Below are 22719 nucleotides of genomic sequence, written 5' to 3' on the forward strand. Positions count from 1 at the left end.
TTTCTATTCACTTGCTATGTTTTGCAATGATAAAGCCTGTGTTGTACCTTCTTTCAGTCCAGTTGGTTACTTCATTAATCCCATATATCCAACAGTCTCTCAGCATCTCATAAAGGGTTAAACTAAAGTCACATGCCTCTGCCAATTATCTTAACCTAGTCAAAAAGCTGCAGGTCCACAAGCTATCAGGGGAATTACTCCTTGCTTTTCATCTGCACCAATGTCATTTAACTGGAAAAATAACTCAGTCTTTCCACATACTGAGCCCAGTCTTTGGCAGGATCAAACATCAAAATATCTGGTCTCTGACCTCACCCGCCCAACTTGCATTGCATGGGATTTGCCAACAAGTGATTGGGCGATAACTATTCACAAATCCCACTAAAATATTAAGCTATTTAAAGTAGAACTCCTGAGCAAACTACAGGCAGCCAAATGGCAACACCATGATGCAACTTCAATCATGAAAAAGTTTGTCGCCAGCGATTTATTTTGTGCCTCATTTGCCCAATAGAATTTCCTTTTGCTCTGCTAATGTAAAATGTAATCCATACATTCCTGGGCTTGACTGGAAAACTGGGAAACTTTGGAAAACTTTTCTCACTTATCATTCAGCTATTTTCTGGGAAAGCGTATACGAGTAGGGTAGTGAACTTCAATATTTACAAAGATCAGGTAGCTTGTTACTTATTCATAACCCATGGATTACAATTGGCTGCTATTGCTCCAATCTTGCTGTCAGGAAATAATTCAAAGTCCTACCTTCCATTAATTTGATTAATTTCTGGTTCTACTAGAAGTGGGCATTTTTCTTAGCTTTCCAGCATGAAAGAAAATATCAACCATTCCATTTTACAAACCACCAATATAGTTTGTATGAACCAATGACATTTACATATCTTTGCATTTACATATCTTTAGTACCTATAAGTCTATAGTACATTTGCCCTTGAGTAACCATCACAAATCACTTCCCAAGAGCATTATCAAGTAGACTTTGACACTAAGCCTCATAAAGAGATACATGAGGGCCTGACAACCAAACTACTCATTTTCTGAACCATTTTTTTCCTACTTTTCCACAGGTTGCAAGAGGATTGATGTGAAGCACTTGAGCTGGAGTGACGTGGAGTCTGCTATCGCTGTTGTCTTCTCCTGTTTAGGGATCCTAGCCACCATGTTTGTTACCCTTATCTTCGTGTTGTACAGGGACACTCCGGTAGTCAAGTCTTCGAGCCGCGAGCTCTGTTACATCATCCTGGCTGGCATCTTCCTGGGCTACATCTGTCCATTCACGTTGCTGGCTAAGCCAACCTTGGCCTCCTGCTACTTTCAGAGGATCCTGGTTGGGCTCGCTGCTGCCATGTGTTATTCTGCCTTAGTGACTAAAACCAACCGTATTGCTAGGATCCTGGCTGGCAGCAAAAAGAAGATCTGCACTCGCAAGCCAAGGTTCATGAGTGCTTGGGCTCAGTTGGTGATCGCTTCCATCTTGATCAGCGTCCAGTTGACCATAGTAGTCACACTGTTGATCCTCGAACCCCCTACCCCTGTCCTCTCCTACCCCAGCATCAATGAGGTTTTCCTAATCTGCAACACAAGCAACCTGGGTGTTGTAGCCCCTCTAGGGTACAACGGGCTTCTCATCATGAGTTGCACCTACTACGCCTTCAAGACAAGGAACGTTCCTGCAAATTTCAATGAAGCCAAATACATAGCCTTCACCATGTACACAACCTGCATCATATGGCTGGCCTTTGTCCCCATCTACTTTGGCAGCAACTACAAAATTATCACCACCAGTTTCTCGGTCAGCTTAAGTGTGACAGTGGCTCTGGGTTGCATGTTTACTCCAAAGATCTACATCATCATCGCCAAGCCAGAGCGCAATGTCCGTAGCGCCTTCACCACCTCTGATGTCGTGCGCATGCATGTGGGCGATGGGAAAGCCGCCTGCAGATCTAACAGCCTGCTTGATATGTTTAAGAGGAAGAAAACTGTGTCTGGTAATGCAAGGTAAGCAGCTCCAGGTACGAACCGTTCTGTGCCCGGTAAGTGCCATGTGGAATCTTATGATTGAGAATTGAGAGGGCCATACATTTCATACACGCAACCATCCCTTGCCATGTGTAACCTCTTTGGGTAGCCTTCTGCTCTGGAGCTTCAATGAATGTACGGCACTGTAAGTGATTATTGTTCTGGATTGGTCATTCTAGAAGTTGAGAGGTCAAATCCCATCATGCCAAGTTAGGAAATTGGCATTTAAGCAATTGTCTAAAACTTACAGCTTGTTTTAAAAACCCAGTTCTTTACCATTGTCTTCAACTATGGGAGCCCATTTCTCCTACCTACTCATATGACCATAGTCCTTAATGCCCACTGAGGAGCAAGTTTGGTCCACACCTCAAAACGTAAATAGAGTCATAAAGTTGGACAGCACAGAAACAGGCCTTTTGGTTCAACCAGTCCATGCCAATCATAATCCCCAAATAAATTAATCCCACCTGCCTGCAGTTGGCACAAACCTTTCTTATTCATGGACTTAGTCAAATGCCTTTTAAATGTTGTAACTGTACCCACATCCACTGCTTCTTCTGGAAGTTCATTTCACATGCAAGCCATTTTCTTAAAAAGAGTTGCTCCTCATTTCTTTTAGTAATCTTTCTCCTCTCACCTTAGAAATACAACTCCCCCACCCCATGAGTCATGAAATCCCCAACCTGAGGGAAAAGACCTGCCATCCACCTTATCTTTAGCCTTCGTGATTTTATGAACTTCTATAAGGTCACCCCTTAACTTCCTATGCTCCAGTGAAAAAAGACCCAGCCAATTCAGCCTCTCCTTATAAATTCAACCCTCCAATCCCAACAACATCCAGGTAAATCTTTTCTGAACCCATTGTATCTTAATATGACATGGCGATCAGAACTGGACACAATACTCCAGATGAGGCCTCAACAATGTCCTGTATAACCTGAACATGACACCCCAACTATACTCAAACGTCTGAGCAATGAAGATAAACATGCTAAATGCCTTATGACAAATTCAGTAGAATTTTACAGTGCAAACAAACTTCAATGTGGTCCCAGTGCCATTGGGAAAACACCGCATTTGTATGTATCTCTAGCATCTGTGTCCCTATGAAACTCAAAACCTTACCACCACTGATGTCTTTTCAATATCCCAAGTAAGGTGCTCAATTTTAAATTTGTCTGATTAATGATCTCTAACCTAACTATTCCCTGTGGCAAAGTGATCCATGCTCCTGCAACCCCTCTGTGAACGAACTTCTCATTTCTTTCTCTTGAAATCTATTTTGAATTAATAACATTTACACCATTGCCTCCCAATCAGCTTTAACCATTTCTATCTCTTCCACAATCATTTTCTCCAGCATTGTGACAAGCTGCATCTTTCTTCTTTGACACTGTTTCAATTTTTAGCCAGTTAATTTTCTCCCCTTTTCAGTTCTTTAACTGTGAACAAGTCATTGCCTGATACTCAAATACAACTTGTCAACTTTCAGAATTGTCCCCAGTTTCCCACTGTGGGCCACATGCAGCAAGTGTCATATGCACACACACAGTTTTCAGCAGAGTGACACAGTCTGCTATTAACGCTTTCATGCCATAGTTAGAAAGATTTCTCTGAATGTGCTTTACAACGTTCAAACATTTGAGCAGAATAAGTGCCAATGGTGTGCATGAGAATAAGGGAAAGGCCTGACTCAAATTCCCCTCAGTTGAACCTGCACCTTTACCGACATTCACATTTACTGGTGATCCATGTCCAGTTCCTAGAGACCTCAATAGTCCTTTCACTAATTCTCATGTATAGAGAAAATTACAAGACAGTGATCATAACCAGCCTTGTATTTTCACACTCTGTGAAATAAAGCACGTTTGCTGATCATTATCTGATCTTACTTTACCTACCGTTCTCTCAGTCCAACTTTGGAAAACATAATGGAGAGATGATGTACAGAAGACATGAATATCTGGTATGCATCACAATGGGGAAGTATTCATGCACCCTCGGTTATATTATTAGATGGCGCAATGTGCATATTCTGGGCTTTCCCCTAAATGAGAGTCACTCAGGCCACTTCCAAGTGACAAATGCACTTTCTCAAGAGTAAGGGAAACATTGAGAGAGTAATCCATGCCACAGCAGGGCTAAGATGTTTGGAGCAGCATGGTAGCTCAGTGGTTAGCTCTGCTGCCTCAAAGTGCCAGAGACCTGGGTTCGATTCCAGCCTCAGGCAACTGTCTGTGTCGAGTTTGCACAATCTTCCCGTGTCTGCGTGGGTTTCCTCCCACAATCCAAAAATGTGCAGGTTAGGTAAATTGCCCATTGTGTTCAGGAATGTGTAGGTTAGGTGGATTAGTCAAGAGTAAATGTAGAGTAATAGGGTCTGGGTGGATTCCTGTTCAGAGGGTTGATGTGGACATGTTGCGCCGAAGGGCCTCTTTCCACACTATAGCGATTCTATGACTTCTAAGGTACAAACTGCAACTTACAACTGAAAGACTTAGCAAACTGACATTTCATTAAAATGTATCAACCTAAATAATGACACATGGCCAGTTCCTGCCACATCATACAAACTGCAGTGTGATTTGACACCAGCACGTATTTCTGCTTGAGGTGGTAACCTCCTGAGAAAAATTTCTTTGCTTACATAATAAATTTGTACGCAACGCAAAGAAGAAGTGGATTCGGAGCAGGTCGTAAATCAATGGCTTTTGATGCTCTTTGCGGAGAATACTCTTGGACATTCTTCCATACAAGAACATAGAAGCAATAGGGGAAAAGTAATGATGTGGGAATCTCCCAAACTTAGGAGAAGTACCATCCTACTCCATGTCATATTTCCCTTCTCGCTCAAAAAAGATGCAAGCGTCAGATAACACTGGCACGGCTTGAAGATTACAACCAGCATTCCTTCGATTGTTCCTTTTCTAATATAGTAGAACTGGAAGAGTCTTCCAGCACCGTCAGTGGCCCAGGAGGAGACATCCTTTCAAGAACCCAATGTCTCTCTCAAAAATAGCTTTAAGCACCAACCTAGCTATACACATCCTGCTATTGAGCTGCAGGAGGCAGCACTAAGTAGAACCTTACAGACCAGAAAAAAGCCTTCAGTGCAGCAAGATGGTGTTGGCTTATTAGCAGAGATATCGAATTAGTGTCACTCCCTACTCTTCTCCTATGGCCCTGTTAACTTCACCTTTTCACCAATTCCCTTTTGAAAGTCAATATTGAATCTGCTACCATCACCCATTCAGGCTATACCTTCTATCCTACAAGATAATGGTTCTGAAAGATTTCAGTTTGAATCTGCTACCATCACCCATTCAGGCAATGTTTTCTGTCTTATAAGATAATGGTTCTGAAAGATATCATATTAAAGCTGCATGAAGCTCAACCCAATATGATGATGTCACATAGTTGCTGGGTGATGAAGAGGAATCCAGTATAAGGTCCTGAGAAAGACAGGTGTATCATCTCTGGCTCCTGACTAGTTCGACCTGACGACAATATAACTCATGCCCATTGCTGTCCTGCAATAAACTATATCTTGCTAAGTATGGCTGGTGCTTCTTTTCAATAAGACTTACACTGTACCAGTGCTAATTTGGTACAGAGAAATGAGGATTGGTGGCAGTACTTTACCCCAACCACAAGCCACTAATGGTTAACATAGAACAGATTCGAAACCTTCATCCCTCCTCTTCATCTCCAGTTTGTTTCTTTTACCAATTGGTCAAATATCTGCCCAATGATTATCATCTTCCTGACGTGGAGGCGCCGGTGTTGGACTGGTCAGGAGTCAGATAACACCAGGTTATAGTCCAACAGGTTTATTTAAAATCACACGTTTTTGGAGTGATGCCCCTTCTTTGGGTGAAGCAAGAGAGAAGCACACAGGCACAGAATGTACAGGCAGAGAGACCAATGGGCAGAGAGATCAAAAGATTGTACAAATGATATGAGTGGACTGTCGACAGGCTGAATAGCAGGTCTCTGCAGGTGATTGAGAGTGTCAGATGGTGTGAGTAAAGTGTCAATAACAAGTGAAGGGATGACCTACAATCTGAGTAAATGAAGTTAAAAATCACATAGCACAAGGTTATAGGCTGATGGGTTTATTTGGAAGTACTAGCTTTTGGAGCACTGCTCCTTCATCAGGTGAGACAGGGTTAGAGACACAGAATTTATAACAAAAGATTTCAGTGTCATGCAACTGAAATGATATATTGATTCAATAAAGTGCTGCAACATGACCCAAGGTCTTGGTTGAGGCCGTCTTCATGGGTACAGAACTTGGCTATCAGTTTCTGCTTGGCGATTCTACATTATTGTGTATCTTGAAGGCTGCCTTGAAGAATGTTTATCTGAAGATCGGGGGCTGAATGTCCTTGACAGTTGAAGCGTTCTCCATCTGGGAGAGAACATTCCTGTCTGATAATTGCTGTCCATTCATCCATTGTTGTTGCATCTGTATGGTCTCACCAATATACCATGCCTTGGAGCATCCTTGCCTGCAGCATATATGAGGTAGACAACATTAGGGTAACATGCTGGCTCAGTGGTTAGCACTGCTGCCTCACAGTGCCAGGGACCAGGTTCAATTCCAGCCTCAGGCGACTGTCTGTGTGGAGTTTGCACATACTCCCAGTGTCTGCATGAGTTTCCTCCCACAGTCCAAAGATGTGCAGGTTAGGTGACTTGGCCATGCTAAATTGTTCATCATGTTACCTGCACTAGTCAGAGGGAACTGGGTCTCGGTGGGTTACTCTTTTAAGGGTTGGTGTGAACTTGTTAGGCAGATGGGCCTGCTTCCATATCATAGGGAATCTAATCTAAAAAAAATTGGCCAAGTCACATGACTATCTGCCAAATACATGGTGGGTGATGTTCCCACATGTGATGGTAATATCCATGTTGATGATCTGACATGCCTTGCAGCTGTTACTGTGGCAGAGTTGTGTGGTGTTGTGGTTGATGTTATTCTGAAGGTTGGATAGTTTGCTGCAAACAATGGTCTGTTTCAGGTTTAGCGGCTGTTTGAAGGGACATGTAGGGATGATCTTGGCAAGATGGTCATTATCATCTATGACATGCTGAAGGCTGTGAAGAACATGGCGTAGTCTCTCTGCTCTGGGGAAGTACTGAACGACGAAGGAGACTCTATCATTCGTGACCTGTATCTGTCTTTTGAGGAGGTCATTGTGGCTTTTGCTGTGGCATATCAGAACTAGCAATCAATGAGTTGAGCATTGAAGCCTATTCTTATGAGAGTGTGCCTGATCTGAGCAAATCCTGTGTATGTGCAGGGCTTGTCCATGGTATAACATGTTGAGGGTGGAAGCTAGAAAAGTGTAGCATCATGAGGGTATCTGTGGGATGGAGATGGAGTGAGGTACTGAGGTGTCTATCCTTGATGGAGATGGATGTGTCCAAGAATGAGATTGATTCTGAAGGGTAGTCCATGATAAGACTGATGGTGAGATAAAACTTGTTGATATTGCTATGCAGTTGATACAGTGATTGCTCACTAAGAGTCCAAAGGAAGAAAATGTCATCAATGTATCCAGTGTATAGTGTTGGTTGGAGGTCCTGCACAGCAAAGAAGTCTGTGCATGAAAATGATGGCATATTGGGGTGAAAATATGGTCCCCATGGATGTGTCTGGATGAAGAACTGGTTGTCAAAGGTGAAGAAGTTGTGATTGAGGATGAGGCGGATGAGTTGTAGGATGGTGCCTGGAGATTGGCAGTTGTTGATATTGAATATTGAGGCTATTGCAGCGATGCCGTTATCATGGGGGATGCTGATGTAGAGTGCTGAAATCTCTATTGTGATGACGAATGATCCTGTTTTGAGTGGTCCATGGGTGCTGAGTTTCTGCAAGAAGTCTCAAGTGTACTGACAGAAGCTGGGGGATCCTTGTACAATGGTTTCCCGTCCTGTTTAGATACTATCACCTTGATAGATTGTTATGATCTCTCTACCTTAATTAGTTTTGTAGAGCTTTGGATTACTTATTACTTTGGATAGACCCTCGGCATCCGACTCTTATAATTATTATGTTATTCCAGTCACCATATTTTTGTTTTTTTGTGATTATCTTTGTGCCTCATTTAATCAGATTATAGGTCATCCCTTCACTTGTTAATCAGCTGTTGACACTTTACTCATACTGTCTGTCACTCTTGATCACCTGCAAAGGCTTATTATTCGGCTTGTCGACACTCCATCACACCAATTGTATGATCTTTTGACCTCTCTGCAGATTGATCTCTCTGCCTATAAATTCTGTGTCTGTGTGCGTCTCTCCCACTTAACCTGATGAAGGGGTAATGCTCCAAAAGCTTGTAATTTCAAATAAACCTATTAGACTCTAATCCTGGTGTTGTGTGACATCAGGATGAAGGGCTTATGCCCGAAATGTCGAATTTCCTATTCCTTGGATGCTGCCTGACCTGCTGCGCTTTTCCAGCAACACATTTTCAGTTTCATTGCATAACCTAGCGCAGTCAGTTACCCCATCTTCAATTTTATTTAATGTCAAAGCAAACAAACATGAAGGCATTAAACAGGAAATCAGAGTCTCAAGCAGTGGAGTAATACAATAATAAAATAATAAAGAACACCTTTAATTATGTGTAACTTTTAATCTGAATGTAGATTGGGCTAATCAAATCAGTAACAATGCCATAGAGGAGGAATTCCTGGAGTGTGCATGAGATTATTTTTCTGGATCAATACATTGATGACCAACTGTAAAACAGATCATTTTGGACTCTGCATTGCATAATGAAGAAGAAATAATTGGCAGTCTAGCTATGCAAGACTGCTTAGGAAAGAGTGACCATAATATGATAGAATTCTTCATTAAGGTGGAGAGTGATGGAGTTGATTTTGAGACCTGGGTCCGGAAATTAAATAAAGGGACCTATGGTAGAATGAGGTCCAAGCTGGCGATGATAAACTGGGAAATGGTGCTTAAAAGGAATGACGGTGGATTGCCAATGGAGGAACTGCAATGATTGTTCATTTCTGTCTGGACAAAAATACAATGGGAAAGGTGACCCAACAAAGAACATTAAGGACAGTATTAGATTCAAGGATATGCATAAAAATTGACCAAAAAATGCAGCTGACCTAAGGACTGGGAGCAGTTTGGACTTCAGCAAAGGAGGACAAAGGAATTGATGAAGAGGACGGCAAATAGATTTCGAAACTAAGCTTGTGGAGAACATCCAAACTGATTGTGTAAGCTTCTATAGGTAGGTAAAGAGAAAACAGATGTGTGAAGACAAATGTAGGTCCCTTACAGTCAAAAAATTGAAGTTATCAAGGGGATCAAAGAGATGGCAAACCAATTAAATATATATTTTGTTTCCATCTTCACAAAGGATGGCACATATAGTGTCCCACAAATGTTGGAGACCACAGGAAATCAGTATTCATAGGGAAACTTTGTTGGGGAAATTGATGGGTTTGAGGATAATAAATCCCCAAAGCCTGATAATCAACACCCCAGAATACTTAATTGATATGTTCAGAAATTATGGATATATCAGTGGTTATGTTTCAAGATTCTACAGATTCTAGATTCTTATGGATTAAAACATAGCTAAACAAAATTTTAAAAAGAGGTAGAGAGGAAACAGGGAATTATAGACCAGCTAGTTTGACATCAGTAGTGGGGAAAATGTTAATGACCATTTAAAATATTTAATAGCAGAGCATGTGGAAAACAGCAACAAGATCAGACAGAGTCAGCATTGGTTTACAAAAGGGAAATCACGCTGAACAAATATGCTGGAATTTTTCAAGGATGTAACTAATACAGTCGATAAGGGGAGGGCAGTGGATGTGGCCTACCTGGACTTGCAGAAGACATTTAATACGAGATTAGTTTGTAAAATTAAAGGGCATGGGTTTGGGGATGGTGTACTGCCATTTATAGAAAACTGGGTGGCAGACAGGCAAGAAAGAGTAGGAACAAACCGTTTTATTTCTGAGTGCCAGGCAGTCCCCAGTAGCCTGGACACCCGTCACTCACAATATATATTAATTATTTAGATGACAGAATTAAGATAATATCTCCATGTTTACAAACAATATGAAGGTGGGTGGGACAGCAAGGTGGATGCAGAGACGGGTCAGTGTGGTTTGGACAAGTTGAGTGGAGTCGGCAAATGCATGTCAGGTGAAGTACAATATGGATAAATGTGAGGTTATCCACTTTAGTGGCAAAAACAGGAAGGTGAGAGGATTCGAGCAGGATTAGGGAAGTCTTGCTGCAATTGTACGGCCTTGGTAAGATCACACCTGTGGGAATGTAAACAGTGTTAGTCTCCTTTTCTGAGGAAGAAAGTTTCAGCTACAGGGGGAGTTTAGCAAATATTTACCAGACTAATTTCTGGAATGCAGGACTGATCTACGAAGAGAGATTATGTTCACTGGGGGTTTGGAAGAATTAAGGGAGTCATGTAAAAACCCATAAAATTCTAACAGGAGGAGACCAGACACATGTCGGAAACTTGGGAGCTCAGAACCGGGGTCACAATTTAAGGATATGGAGTGGACCCTTTAGGACTCAGATGAGGAGAAATGTCTTCATCCAGAGAATGGTCAGCCTGTGGAGTTCTCTGTCACAGAAAGTGGCTGAGGTCCAAACCTTCAGTGTTTTCAAGAAGGAGTTAGATATAGTCCTTATTTCTAAAGGGATCAAAGGGCATAGAGAGAAAACAGGAACAGGGTATTGAGTTGGCTGATCAGCCATGATTGTACTGAATGACTGAGCAGGCTCAAAGGGTAAAATGTCCTGCCCCTGTCCCTATTTTCTATGTTTCTAAACCAATTCAACAAAAGTGAATAAGGCACATAAAACATTTTAATGCCTCCTGGATTACTCCCAGTCATACCCTGGAGATTAGTCTTTAACTCCTGGAGACTTCAGAACAACCCTGGAGGGTTGGCACCCCCAGAGCTGAATGAATCACGGTGCGTAGTTCGCAGAACCAAGTAATGGTGCCAGAGGAACAGCAGGTTCCTGATCCCTAACTCAGAGGGTTCAATTATGAAGATAGGTTGCTTGAAGTTTGCAGCCTACATGTGAAATGTAGGGGAGTGAGAATTTCTGAGTTTTGTATTGTAACTATTGTACATTTTTAACTTGTCATGTATTTCCTTGCTTTTAAAAGGAAAAGGTTGATATACTCCAGCTGTTAAAAATATTGTAGGTATTCAATCAGATAAATGAAAAATTATTTTCTCTGATGGAACAATATAGAACAAAGGGCAAACAAAATTAAAATTGGAACTGGGCCATGCAAAATAAATTCAGGAAACACTTTTTTTTAAAAAAACACCAGAGGATGAATGAAACGCTGGATGTTTCTTCACACCTGCCCCCCACCACTCCCACCAATCCATGCACCCTAACATCCCCCAGAAAAGCTGTTCTGCCTCAAAACAGCAAGGTTGAAATGTGAAGTTGCTAGATTTTTGATGGAAAGTGTATCAGTTGATATTGTATCAGTGTGGGTAAATGGAGTCAAGAAAACTATCAGTCATGATCTAATTGAACATCAGATTGGGCTTGAAGAGCTGAATGGCCTCCTTTATCTGATGAAAGTCAGTCATACCGCTTTCATTAATGGCCTTGGGAAAAGTAGCAGAATGACAACTGATCCAGTTCTGCCAGACTTCTGGTGTTTTTCAATGGGAGGGGATGACTGTTCTTGCCGTGTTGATATTAGTTTTTTTTATATGAAAGTATCAATCCACATTTTCAAAAAAGAACTAAAATTTCAAACAAGACAACTTAAAACTGTGGTAAGATGTTTTGGCCTGTTCTTATCTGAATGACGCTAAAGAGTGATTTAGAAATGGAAAATGTTGAAGTTAGTTACCAGCAGCAGCATGAAATGGACTTTTGGCAAATTTAGTCACACACACACACACACACACACACACACACACACACACACACACACACACACTTCCAGAATGCCGTACAGATGCTGGAAGACCATGTTCATGTAAACCCTCCTTTCCCATCTATGAGAAGATGGCCCCATCAGAACAGCTTGTTTTAAAAGCCAAGGGAGCATCTTGTACAACTAATGAGAGTTTCCTTCCTACCCATCCTATGTCATACAGGGTTACAGAATTAGGAAGAACAGTGTGGACTGACAATCCAGAAAATGAGGGCAAATCTCATTGCAACATTTTGAGAATTTATTTACGAGCAGCAGCAAATCATTCAGCCCTTGAACCAACTGCACTATTCAAGGCAATCATGGCTGCTCTGTATCGTCACTCCATTTACCCACCTTATTCCATGGCCCTGAATACTTTTACAAAGCAAAAATTGCTGTTGCCAGGTCTTGCTGTGTTTTCAAAAGGAAGAATAGCACTATCTTTTCATGTAAAGAAGTGATTCCTGACATCACATCAGAATGATCTCGTTCAATTTTTAAAGTGCCCATGTTCTGGACTCCCCAAATGGGAATTCAGGTTGAAAAAAGTCTAAATCAAAAGTTAGCACTAGTAGAAGTGTTGGTAAAACTGTTATAAAGCCAGGCACTTGCTGATATGCTTTAGAGGAGGAACCCTGTTATCTTCCCCTAGCTTTGCATATACGTGACTCTGACGCATGGTTGGCTACTTTTCTGAAGTCGCTGAAAAAGCGAATTATGTCAAGCAATAAACAGTGTCCTTGCCAGTGAAGCCCACATCCTGAGAGTGATTAAACAAAAATATTAGTCTTTAAGAAATCTGCTAAGGGAAGACAATTCTATACCTATGAGCACCAGCAAAATTTCGACAAACGAATAAGGTATTTTGATGTTTTCTTCATCCTTTCAAACTGTTTCACAAAGAGAAATAAGAAAATGTTTCAATTATAGTAGCAGAAGGTGACCCAGATTTCAACCTACAATAATAGAAGCAGCCCAAGGGATGCACAGCACAAATGGGAGCACCCTCAGATGCATGATCTACTTAGAATTCCCAAATGAATACGGAAAGTTTTATGTGCAACAGCTCTTGAAGAACAAAATCATTTTTATATATAATATTTTTCATTACCTTAGGACATCTAGCTTTAAAGCGAGAGAAATGTTTTATAGTGGTCACTACACTGTCATAATGTAACAATCACCACAACCAATTTGTACGCAGATATCACAATTGGTAGACAGACCAATCATCTGTTTTAGAGATGATTGACCAGGATGGCAGGGAAAATTTCCCCCGTTGGCTACTCTAAAATAATTTCATCACACCTTTCACATCCACCTGAGAGGGCAAAGACATTTAGTTTGATGTTTGACTGGAAAAGATGGCATCTCCAGCAGTGCAGCATCCCTGCAGTACTGCACTGGAGTGCCAACTTGGATTATATACTCAAGCCTCAGGTGCAGGAATTGAACCTATGACTATTTGAAGCAAGAGTGTTACCATTGATCCAATGGCTGACACCTAACTGTTTCAGAAGGAGGTTGTTTGAGGCAGCATTTTTACACTTTATTTTTGACTGCTTTCTTAGGAATGGAGAAGGCTGCAATGCTATGCCACTGAACTGGCACTTACATCACTACCTTCAGTCTTCCAAGCATAGCTACACACAGGCCAAAGGTTGTAGAGAAATTAAGAGTTAATAGAGCACAAATGAGCTAAATAAAGTGGCTGCAGAGGTCCAGGTTGCTACTGGCCAGAGGTTCCTATCATTGATTCAGCACCAAGGGGTTCATACCTTCCAGCCTCGGGCAACTGTCTGTGTGGAGTTTGCACATCCTCCCCGTGTTTGCGTGGGTTTCCTCTGGGTTTCCTCCCACAGTCCAAAGATGTGCAGGTCAGGTGAATTGGCTATGATAAATTGCCCATAGTGTTAGGTGCATTAGTCAGAGGGAAATGGGTCTGGGTGAGTTACTCTTTGGAGGGTTGGTGTAGACTGGTTGGGCCAAAGGCCTGTTTCCACACTGTGGGGAATCTAATCTAATCAAACATGGGGAAGGTGCTGACCTTAGTGGTATTATTATCAGACCTCTCAATCTAGAAACTCAGTTAATGCTCTGGGAACCTGGGTTCAGACCCTACCATGGCAGACAGTGCAGTTTGAATTCAATTTTTAAAAAGGTCTAGGGAAAGTAAGAATCTACTGATGACCATAAAATCATTGTCAATTGTTAGAAAGGCCCACCTGGCTCACTAATGTCCTTCAGGGAAGTAAATCTGCCATCCTCATCTGGTCTGGCCTACGTGTAACTCCAAACCCACCGCAATGTGGTGGAATCTCAAATGCCCTCTGAAATGGCCTAGCCAGAGAATTTAAGAGCAGGAAGGTTATACTGGAACAGTATAAGAAATCGGTTGGGCCACAGCTGGATTATTGTATGCAAACCACGTTATGGGAGGGATGTGATTATACCAGAGAGGGTGCAGAGGAGATTCACCAGAATGTTGCCTGCAGAGTTTCAGTTGTGAAGAGAGATTGGATAGACTAAGGTTGTTTTCCTAAGAGCAGAGGAAATGTATAAAATTATAATTATTAGAAAGATAAATAGGAAGAAACTTTCCCCTTTGATGGAGGGAACAATGACCAGGGACATAGATTTAAAGTACAGGAAAGAAGGTTTCAAGGAACGTCAGAAAACACTTTTTCACCCAGAGATTAGTGGGAATCTGGGACTCAATGCCTGTAAGAGTGGTAAAGGCAGAAACCCTGTTACCATTTAAGAAGTACTTAAATGTGCCAAGGCATTCAAGGCCACGGACCAAGTGCCATTAGGTTAGAATAACAGTTTGAGCATGATGGGCCAAAGGGCTGTAGATCTCTATGACTATGAAAACTAGCCTCAATAATGGTGACCATCAAACCGTTGTTGATTGTCATAAAAACCCATCTGATTCACTAATGTCCTTTCGGCAAGGAAATGTGCTGCCTTTACTTGATCTGGCCTACATGTAACTCCAGATCTTCAGCTATGTGGATAGTTCTAAACTTCCCTCTGAAATGGTCTAGTAAGACTGTCAGTTCAAGAGCAATTAGGGACGGGTAATAAATGTGGCCTTGCCAGTGACATCCACATCCCATTAATGAATAAAAATATGGAGAGCAAAGGCCCCCAGAAACTGGTAAACATAACGTGGGCATCTCAGAAATGCCCCTATTAATATGATGAGCTGTCTTGATCCAATCTGTCTGTTTTCTTGGCCAATTTCAGCATGCTGGGAGATCAGAGGGGGACAGTCTGGCAGCTGGAATTCATAGGCCTCACATCTGCCTTAAGTTCATCATTGTCAGGCCAGTGACATGTCTGAAGTAAGCAGGGTATTGAGGTGATATCACGTGCATCAGACACCTGCCAGGAAATGAATCGGTCAACAATCAATAGGCAAACCAAACTGCAGCACCAGACAATGACAGAATCACCTATAGGTCCTTCGTGGTCTGCACCCCACAGGAGGCTGGGAGCCATCAGCACGCCATTGGCAAAACCTTGAGACGAAGTAGCACACTTAATGATTAGCTGAGGTTGTTTCGTCATTGGCTATAATGGAGCCAGAGCCTAGGAAAAGCTGGTATTTAGTCAAATACATGAAGAACTGCATTTATCTAGTGCCTTTCAGGACATGGGAGTGGCATAAAGTATTTCACCACCTATGAAGTGCCAATATTGTCACATGGGAAACACAGCTGCCAATTTGCACAAAGCAAGATCTCATGAAAATGAGACAATGACCTGATAATCTCCTTTATTGATGTTAAATATTGGCCAGAACACAAAGATACTAAATAATTCCCTAAGTAGTGGCAAGGCATTTTCTATGTTTACCCAAGAGGGCAGGCAGAGGGCTGAAATAACTTCAGAGGCCAGCATCCCATCACCAATCACTTTTGTTTACAAAAGCTTAGCACTTGACAATAGCACTGCCTCCCGCTGAGTCAGGCATTGAGGACCTCAATATTCCTGACATCAATCCTCTCTTTTGTCAGCCAAGGCTCCCTGATTGGACCAGATTAACAGCCCCCATCAGGGAACTCATATTCTATGAGGTGCAGTTGGCTGACCTTGTTATATTCAGTCCAACCCTCCCCCTCTGAGTCCACAGACACAAGGTGATCTGATTGAATAAGAGCCTCCCGAGGCATTTTTAACACTGGGTCAGGGACGTACAACTCAGAATCCAACACGTGAGACATGTGACAAATGAGAGTTCGCCTCATGGACTTGGAGCATCTTCACTCCCTTTTTCCAGAGGCAGAAGCATCAAGGCAACTACTTCCATAATGTCCATCTCTGATTCAGAGGACTCGACAATGTTTGATGGAGAGGGTGAATCTTCGGCTTGCTGAAGTATTTCTGAAGGCTTCAGGAGCAAGACAAGTTTTGCTCCCACGCAGTCTATGCACTTGCAGCTTTCAAATGGTCCCCATGCTTATTCAGGGCAGTTTACCCTACTCAAACTTTACAAGTCACTGATACTGATCTTGCATTGACCATACCTCTGACCTAGTTGGGTCCATTTCCATCATTTGTGCATCAAATCTTGTCCCCCGTATCAAGCTGTCTCTCTCGCTTGGCAGAGTATTGGATTTGGTACTGGAGTTCCTGATGCTGTTTCAGCACTATTGTTTACCCCTCCCCCCTCACCCCCACAGGCCAGGAGGATCAGACCTAGCTTGTTGCAGAGTTGTCTCCCCATTAGCAACTCTGCCTGTGCTATCACTGTAGTTGTATGAGGGGGTGGTCCTATAATAAAAAAGAATCATGATAACTGGTACCTATTGAGGCAGTAGGCTGTTTCTTCAGTCCTACCTTCAAACTATGGATGCTCTTTCCTCCAGGCCATTGGATGATAGACGGCATGGAACTGTCTGAATATCTTGAATCCCATTCAACGTTAGAAAATACCCAAATTCCCTGCCATTTTCTGTAACCAATACCTTTGGGACTCGACGTGTCGCAAAAGATGTGCACAATTTTTCTATCGTTGCTCCAGTGTTTTACAAATAGACCCTATGCATATCCAACTACTGTGTCTATAATGATTAAGACCATTGAACCCATGAAAGGACCTGCATAATTGACGTGTAACTGAGTCCAAGGTCTACCCAGCTATTCCCATGATGTGGGAGAGTTGCTATTGGTAACTTTTACCCTTGTTGACACTGTGGGCACTGCTCCCCCAATACAGCTCTGTTCGCATCCAAGCCTGGCCACCAGACATAACTCCCTCACCAATGTCTTCATGATGGAGTTCAGCCAAGACTTAACATCAGCCTTTGCTCAGGACAATCACACTCATTCCCTTTAACAATATGCCATCCTCTACCACGAGCTGGTCTCTCCAGATCCACAAAGGTTTTAATTCTAGCTGCGACAGCCTTTTGTTTTCCCTGATTAATGCTAATTGTTTCAGTTTTAAAAGGACTGGACCTTGCTGCATCCAAAATCTCATATTACCAGCTGTGTGATATTATAGCGTGTCCAGAAAATTCAGTGTTATAACTGACCTGCTACCTGGCCTCCTGGACAGTGTTCTAACTTTTAATTAGAAGCACTTAGTATTAGAATGCTGAATGCAGCCTAAAGCTATGGGCAGCACTGCTTTGTCCTCTTTGAGAAACTAAATACAGGTTTGTGCTCTGAGATTATCACAAATTTTCATCCGTAAAGGTATTGATGGAACTTTCTGACTCCAAATATGACTGTCAGTCCTTCTTTTTCTACTTGGGCGTATACAATCTGCATTAGCCAAGGTTTTGAATGCATAAGTATTCCTCTCCAGTGGGCTTCCTATGAGTTCATACCATTCCAATGCCATATGGGGAGGCTCCTCACGTGTCAATACCAGATCTTTCTTGGGATCATGCTGTGCCAGCATATTAGAGGACGATAGTTACTTCGTCAAAAGTTAGGGCCTGTCAGTAAGATAATTTCCAAGGCTGAGCCTTTTTTAGGAGTTGATGCAATGGTGCCAGGTTGTAAATGAACTTTCTGTAATAATTTACCAGACCTCAGATATGCATACAATATTGTATGACCTCAGCTCATTCACAGATGAGGGAGCCAGGGCATCTTTGATCAGCCCAGTCTGGTTGGCCCTGGATCCCAAGTAGGTCATTTGAGGGAAAAAAATCTTCGAGTAAAAAGTGAGGTCTGCAGATGCTGGAGATCAGAGCTGATAAATGTGTTGCTGGTTAAAGCACAGCAGGTTAGGCAGCATCCAAGGAACAGGAAATTCGACATTTCGGGCCAGAGCCCTTCATCAGTAATGAGGAGAGGGTGCCAGGCAGGCTAAGATAAAAGGTAGGGAGGAGGGACTTGGGGGAGGGGCGATGGAGATGTGATAGGTGGAAGGAGGTTAAGGTGAGGGTGATAGGCCGGAGTGGGGTGGGGGCGGAGAGGTCAGGAAGAGGATTGCAGGTTAGGAGGGCGGTGCTGAGTTTGAGGGAATCGACTGAGACAAGGTGGGGGGAGGGGAAATGAGGAAACTGAAGAAATCAGAGTTCATCCCTTGTGGCTGGAGGGTTCCCAGGGGGAAGATGAGGCGCTCTTCCTCCAACCGTCGTGTTGTTATATTCTGGTGATGGAGGAGTCCAAGGACCTGCATGTCTTCAGTGGAGTGGGAGGGGGAGTTGAAGTGTTGAGCCACGGGGTGGTTGGGTTGGTTGGTTCGGGCGTCCCAGAGGTGTTCCCTGAAGCGTTTGCAAGTAGGCGGCCTGTCTCCCCAATATAGAGGAGGCCACATCGGGTGCAGCGGATGCAATAGATGATGTGTGTGGAGGTGCAGGTGAATTTGTGGCGGATATGGAAGGATCCCTTGGGGCCTTGGAGAGAAGTAAGGGAGGAGGTGTGGGCGCAAGTTTTGCATTTCCTGCGGTTGCAGGGGAAGGTGCCGGGAGTGGAGGTTGGGTTGGTGGGGGGTGTGGACCTGATGAGGGAGTTACGAAGGGAGTGGTCTTTGCGGAACGCTGATAGGGGAGGGGAGGGAAATATATCCCTGGTGGTGGGGTCCGTTTGGAGTTGGCGGAAATGATGGCGGATGATACGCTGTATACGGAGGTTGGTGGGGTGGTAGGTGAGAACCAGTGGGGTTCTGTCTTGGTGGTGGTTGGAGGGGCGGGGCTCAAGGGCGGAGGAGCGGGAAGTGGAGGAAATGCGGTGGAGGGCATCGTCGATCACGTCTGGGGAGAATCTGCGGTCCTTGAAGAAGGAGGCCATCTGGTCTGTACAGTATTGGAACTGGTCCTCCTGGGAGCAGATGCGGCGGAGACAAAGGAATTGGGAATATGGGATGGAGTTTTTACAGGGGGCAGGATGGGAGGAGGTGTAGTCCAGGTAGCTGTGGGAGTCAGTCGGTTTATAGTAGATGTCTGTGTTGAGTCGGTTGCCCGAGATAGAAATGGAAAGGTCTAGGAAGGGGAGGGAGGAGTCTGAGACAGTCCAGGTGAATTTGAGGTCGGGATGGAAGGTGTTAGTAAAGGTCACTTGAGGGGCCTGGAACACACATTTTCCCTTCTAAGGTGTACGCGTGCCTCAGAAAAATATCTTCGGACTATATCCAAGTTCTCTAAGTGTTCCTTATGAATTTTCCCTGCTGTCAGGACATCATCCAGGTAAATGTTGGCCTGAGAAAGACCTTGCAAAATGTTCTCCATCATCCAATGAAAAATTGAAAATGCTGAAGATATGCCAAATGGCAGTCTTGTATATCAGTATGAGCTCTAATGGGTTTCATTTGTAGCCTACTTCTGAGAATCCTGGCCTAAATCTAATTGCAAGTATGCACAGCTCATGTCCAGCTTTGTGTAAGATAAGCCTCCTACCAGTTAAAACAGCTGCACTCCCTCACTATGAGTGCCAGCCTAGATTATGTACTCATATCTCTGGCACAGGACTTGGACTCTCAATTTTGTCACTGAAAAGGAATTCCAGAGTTTATTTGGACAGTATTTTCTGCAGATATTCTTTAAATGGTAACACAGGCACTCTCCACATCAGTGTCTGGTACGGTAATCTGCCAGGCTATTCTGTGCAGCTAGATTCCACGTTCTCACTTACCATTTTTCTGGCTGCAGAATGCTGCAGCTCTTCTTGTTCCATGTATCGGTCTCCTTCGAGATTGAAAGCTATAAGGCTTATGTTTGTTGAGGCCTTGTGAGGAGAGCTGTGCGGGTATACAACCACCAATCTCTCACAGCGTTGAGAATTCATCTTCATTACCCAACAGCATTCCCTGATGGCAGAATAGGCTCTTGCAATTTGCACTTATACAGTGCCTGTCACGACCTCAGGACATCTTGAAATGCCTTCCATCCACTGAAATGCTTTTGAACTGTAGTCACTACATTAATGTAGGAAGAAACAGATGACAGTATGTGTACAACAGGATTCCACAACAATATTGTAGCAATTATCATAGATATCTTTTTCTCTCTATTCAGGAATAAGTATGGGCCAGCAGGTTAAGGAATGATTTCCTACCCTGCTTTAAAATAGAAGCACGGGATCTTTTTGTATTCACTTGATTGTCTCAAAGGTATCCGAGAAAGATTGTGCCAAGGCTTGGTGATGGTAGACTTGGTTTCCCAGGAAACCGCCCTCCCTTTTAAAATAAGGCGAGTATCAAACAGAAGGATTGTGTAAGGATGCAGGCATTAACTTGCCCAATTTGCTGGTGATCAGAATTGAGCCTACCATGCCAAAGACAAAGTGAAGATGTTTCTGTATTCTGCATTACACCCAAGTACCATATGAATGCAATAAACAACACACACAAACACAAGCAGGTTATACTGTATAGCCCCTTCATCCTGCTGTTCCTCAGACTTAGACTGTACATTAGCACATCCATGAGATGCAAATTGTTGACCCCTTCCCCCTCAGCCTTTGTGACACTTGAAGGTTCACTGTTCAATGGATGCTAATGGCTGGTACATCTTGCTGAGTGTCTTACTTCTGCAGTAAGTAGTAGAGCACCAATGATGACTTCCAGAAAGACCTCAGCCTATTAAGGAACTGCTCTGAATCAGCCTCAAGTAGCAGTGTCAAGACAGTACACCAAATGAGTAGTGAGTAATAGCAATATAAGAACAGGAGTAGGCCATTCAGCCCCTCAAGCCTGTTCTGCCATTCAATAAGATTGCAGTTTATGGCCTAACTTCATACAGACTCATAGAGGCAGAGAGAGGTACACCACAGAAACACACCTTTCAGTCCAACTTGTCCATGCCGATCAGATATCCTAAATTAATCTAGTCCCATTTACCCGCACTTGGCCCATATTCCGGTAAACCCTTCCTAATCATATACCCATCCAGATGCCTTTTCAATAATACCCTCTAGGGAAAACTACCCTAGTCTATTCAGCCTCTCCCTTTGGCTCAAACCTCCAACCCTGGCAACATTCTTGTAAATATTTTCTGAGCCCTTTCAAGTTTACCAACATTCTTCCAATAGGAAGGAGACCAGAATTGCACACAATATTCCAACAGTGACCGAGCCAACATCCTGTACAGCTGCAACATGACCTCCCAACTCCTGTACTCAATACTTTGACCAATAAAGGAAACATACCAAACGCCTTCTTCACTGCCCTATCTACCTGCGACTCTACTTTCAAGGAACTATGAACCTGCACTCCAAGGTCAATTTGTTCAGCAACTCTCCCGAGGACATTACCATTAAGTGTATAAGTCCTGCTAAGATTTGCCTTTTTAAAATGCAGCACCTCACATTTATCTGAATTAAACTCCATTTGCTACTCCTCAGCCCATTGGCCCATCTGATCAAGATCCCATTGTACTCTGAGGTAACCTTCTTCAATGTCCAGTACACCTCCAATTTTGGTGTCATTTGCAAACTAACCAACTATACCTCCTATGTTCATCCAAATCAGTTATATAAATGATGAAAAGTAGTGGACCCAGTACCGATCCTTGTGGCACTCCACTCATCACAGGCTTCCAGTCTGAAAAATGAACCTCCACCACCACCCTCTATCTTCTACCTTCAAGCCAGTTCTGTATCCAAATGACTAATTCTCCCAATATTCCGTGAGACCTAAGCTTGCTAATCAGTCTCCTATGAGAAACCTTGTCGAACGCCTTACTGAAGTCCATATAGATCACATCTACTGCTCTGCCCTCATCAATCCTCTTTGATACTTCTTCAAAAATTTAATTACGTTCGTGAGACATGATTTCCCACACACAAAGCCATGTTGACTATCCCTCATCAGTCCTTGCCTTTCCAAATACATGTAGATCCTGTCCCTCAGGATTCCCGCCAACAACTTGCCCACCACCGAGGTCAGGCTCACTGGTCTATAGTTCCCTGGCTTGGCCTTACCACCTTTCTTAAACAGCGGCACCACATCAGCCAACCTCCAGTCTTCTGGCACCACACCTGTGACTATCGATGATATAAATATCTCAGCCAGGGGCCCAGCAATCACTTCCCTAGCTTCCCACAGAGTTCTCCGGTACACCTGATCAGGTCCTGGAGATTTATCCACTTTTATGCATTTCAAGACATCCAGCACTTCCTCCTCTGTAATATGGAAATTTTTCAAGATGTCACTATCTATTTCTCAACATTCTATATCTTCATGTCCTTCTCCACAGTAAACACTGATGCAAAATACTCGTTTAGTATCTCCCCCATCTCCTGCGGCTCCACA

General features: G+C 43.1%; 1 protein-coding gene across 1 annotated transcript in view; it reads left to right on the forward strand.

The window, feature by feature from the left end:
- The window catches only part of LOC132819582 (metabotropic glutamate receptor 1-like), a 313439-nt gene that overhangs the window by 285764 nt on the left and 4956 nt on the right, over positions 1-22719 (forward strand). Inside the window, exon 9 of the mRNA XM_060831152.1 lies at positions 1086-2016. Coding sequence (XP_060687135.1) covers positions 1086-2016 — 931 coding nt within the window. The remainder of the gene's footprint in view (positions 1-1085; positions 2017-22719) is intronic.

The sequence above is a fragment of the Hemiscyllium ocellatum genome, chromosome 10 (assembly GCF_020745735.1).
Source record: "Hemiscyllium ocellatum isolate sHemOce1 chromosome 10, sHemOce1.pat.X.cur, whole genome shotgun sequence".
In the NCBI taxonomy this organism is placed as follows: Eukaryota; Metazoa; Chordata; class Chondrichthyes; order Orectolobiformes; family Hemiscylliidae; genus Hemiscyllium; species Hemiscyllium ocellatum.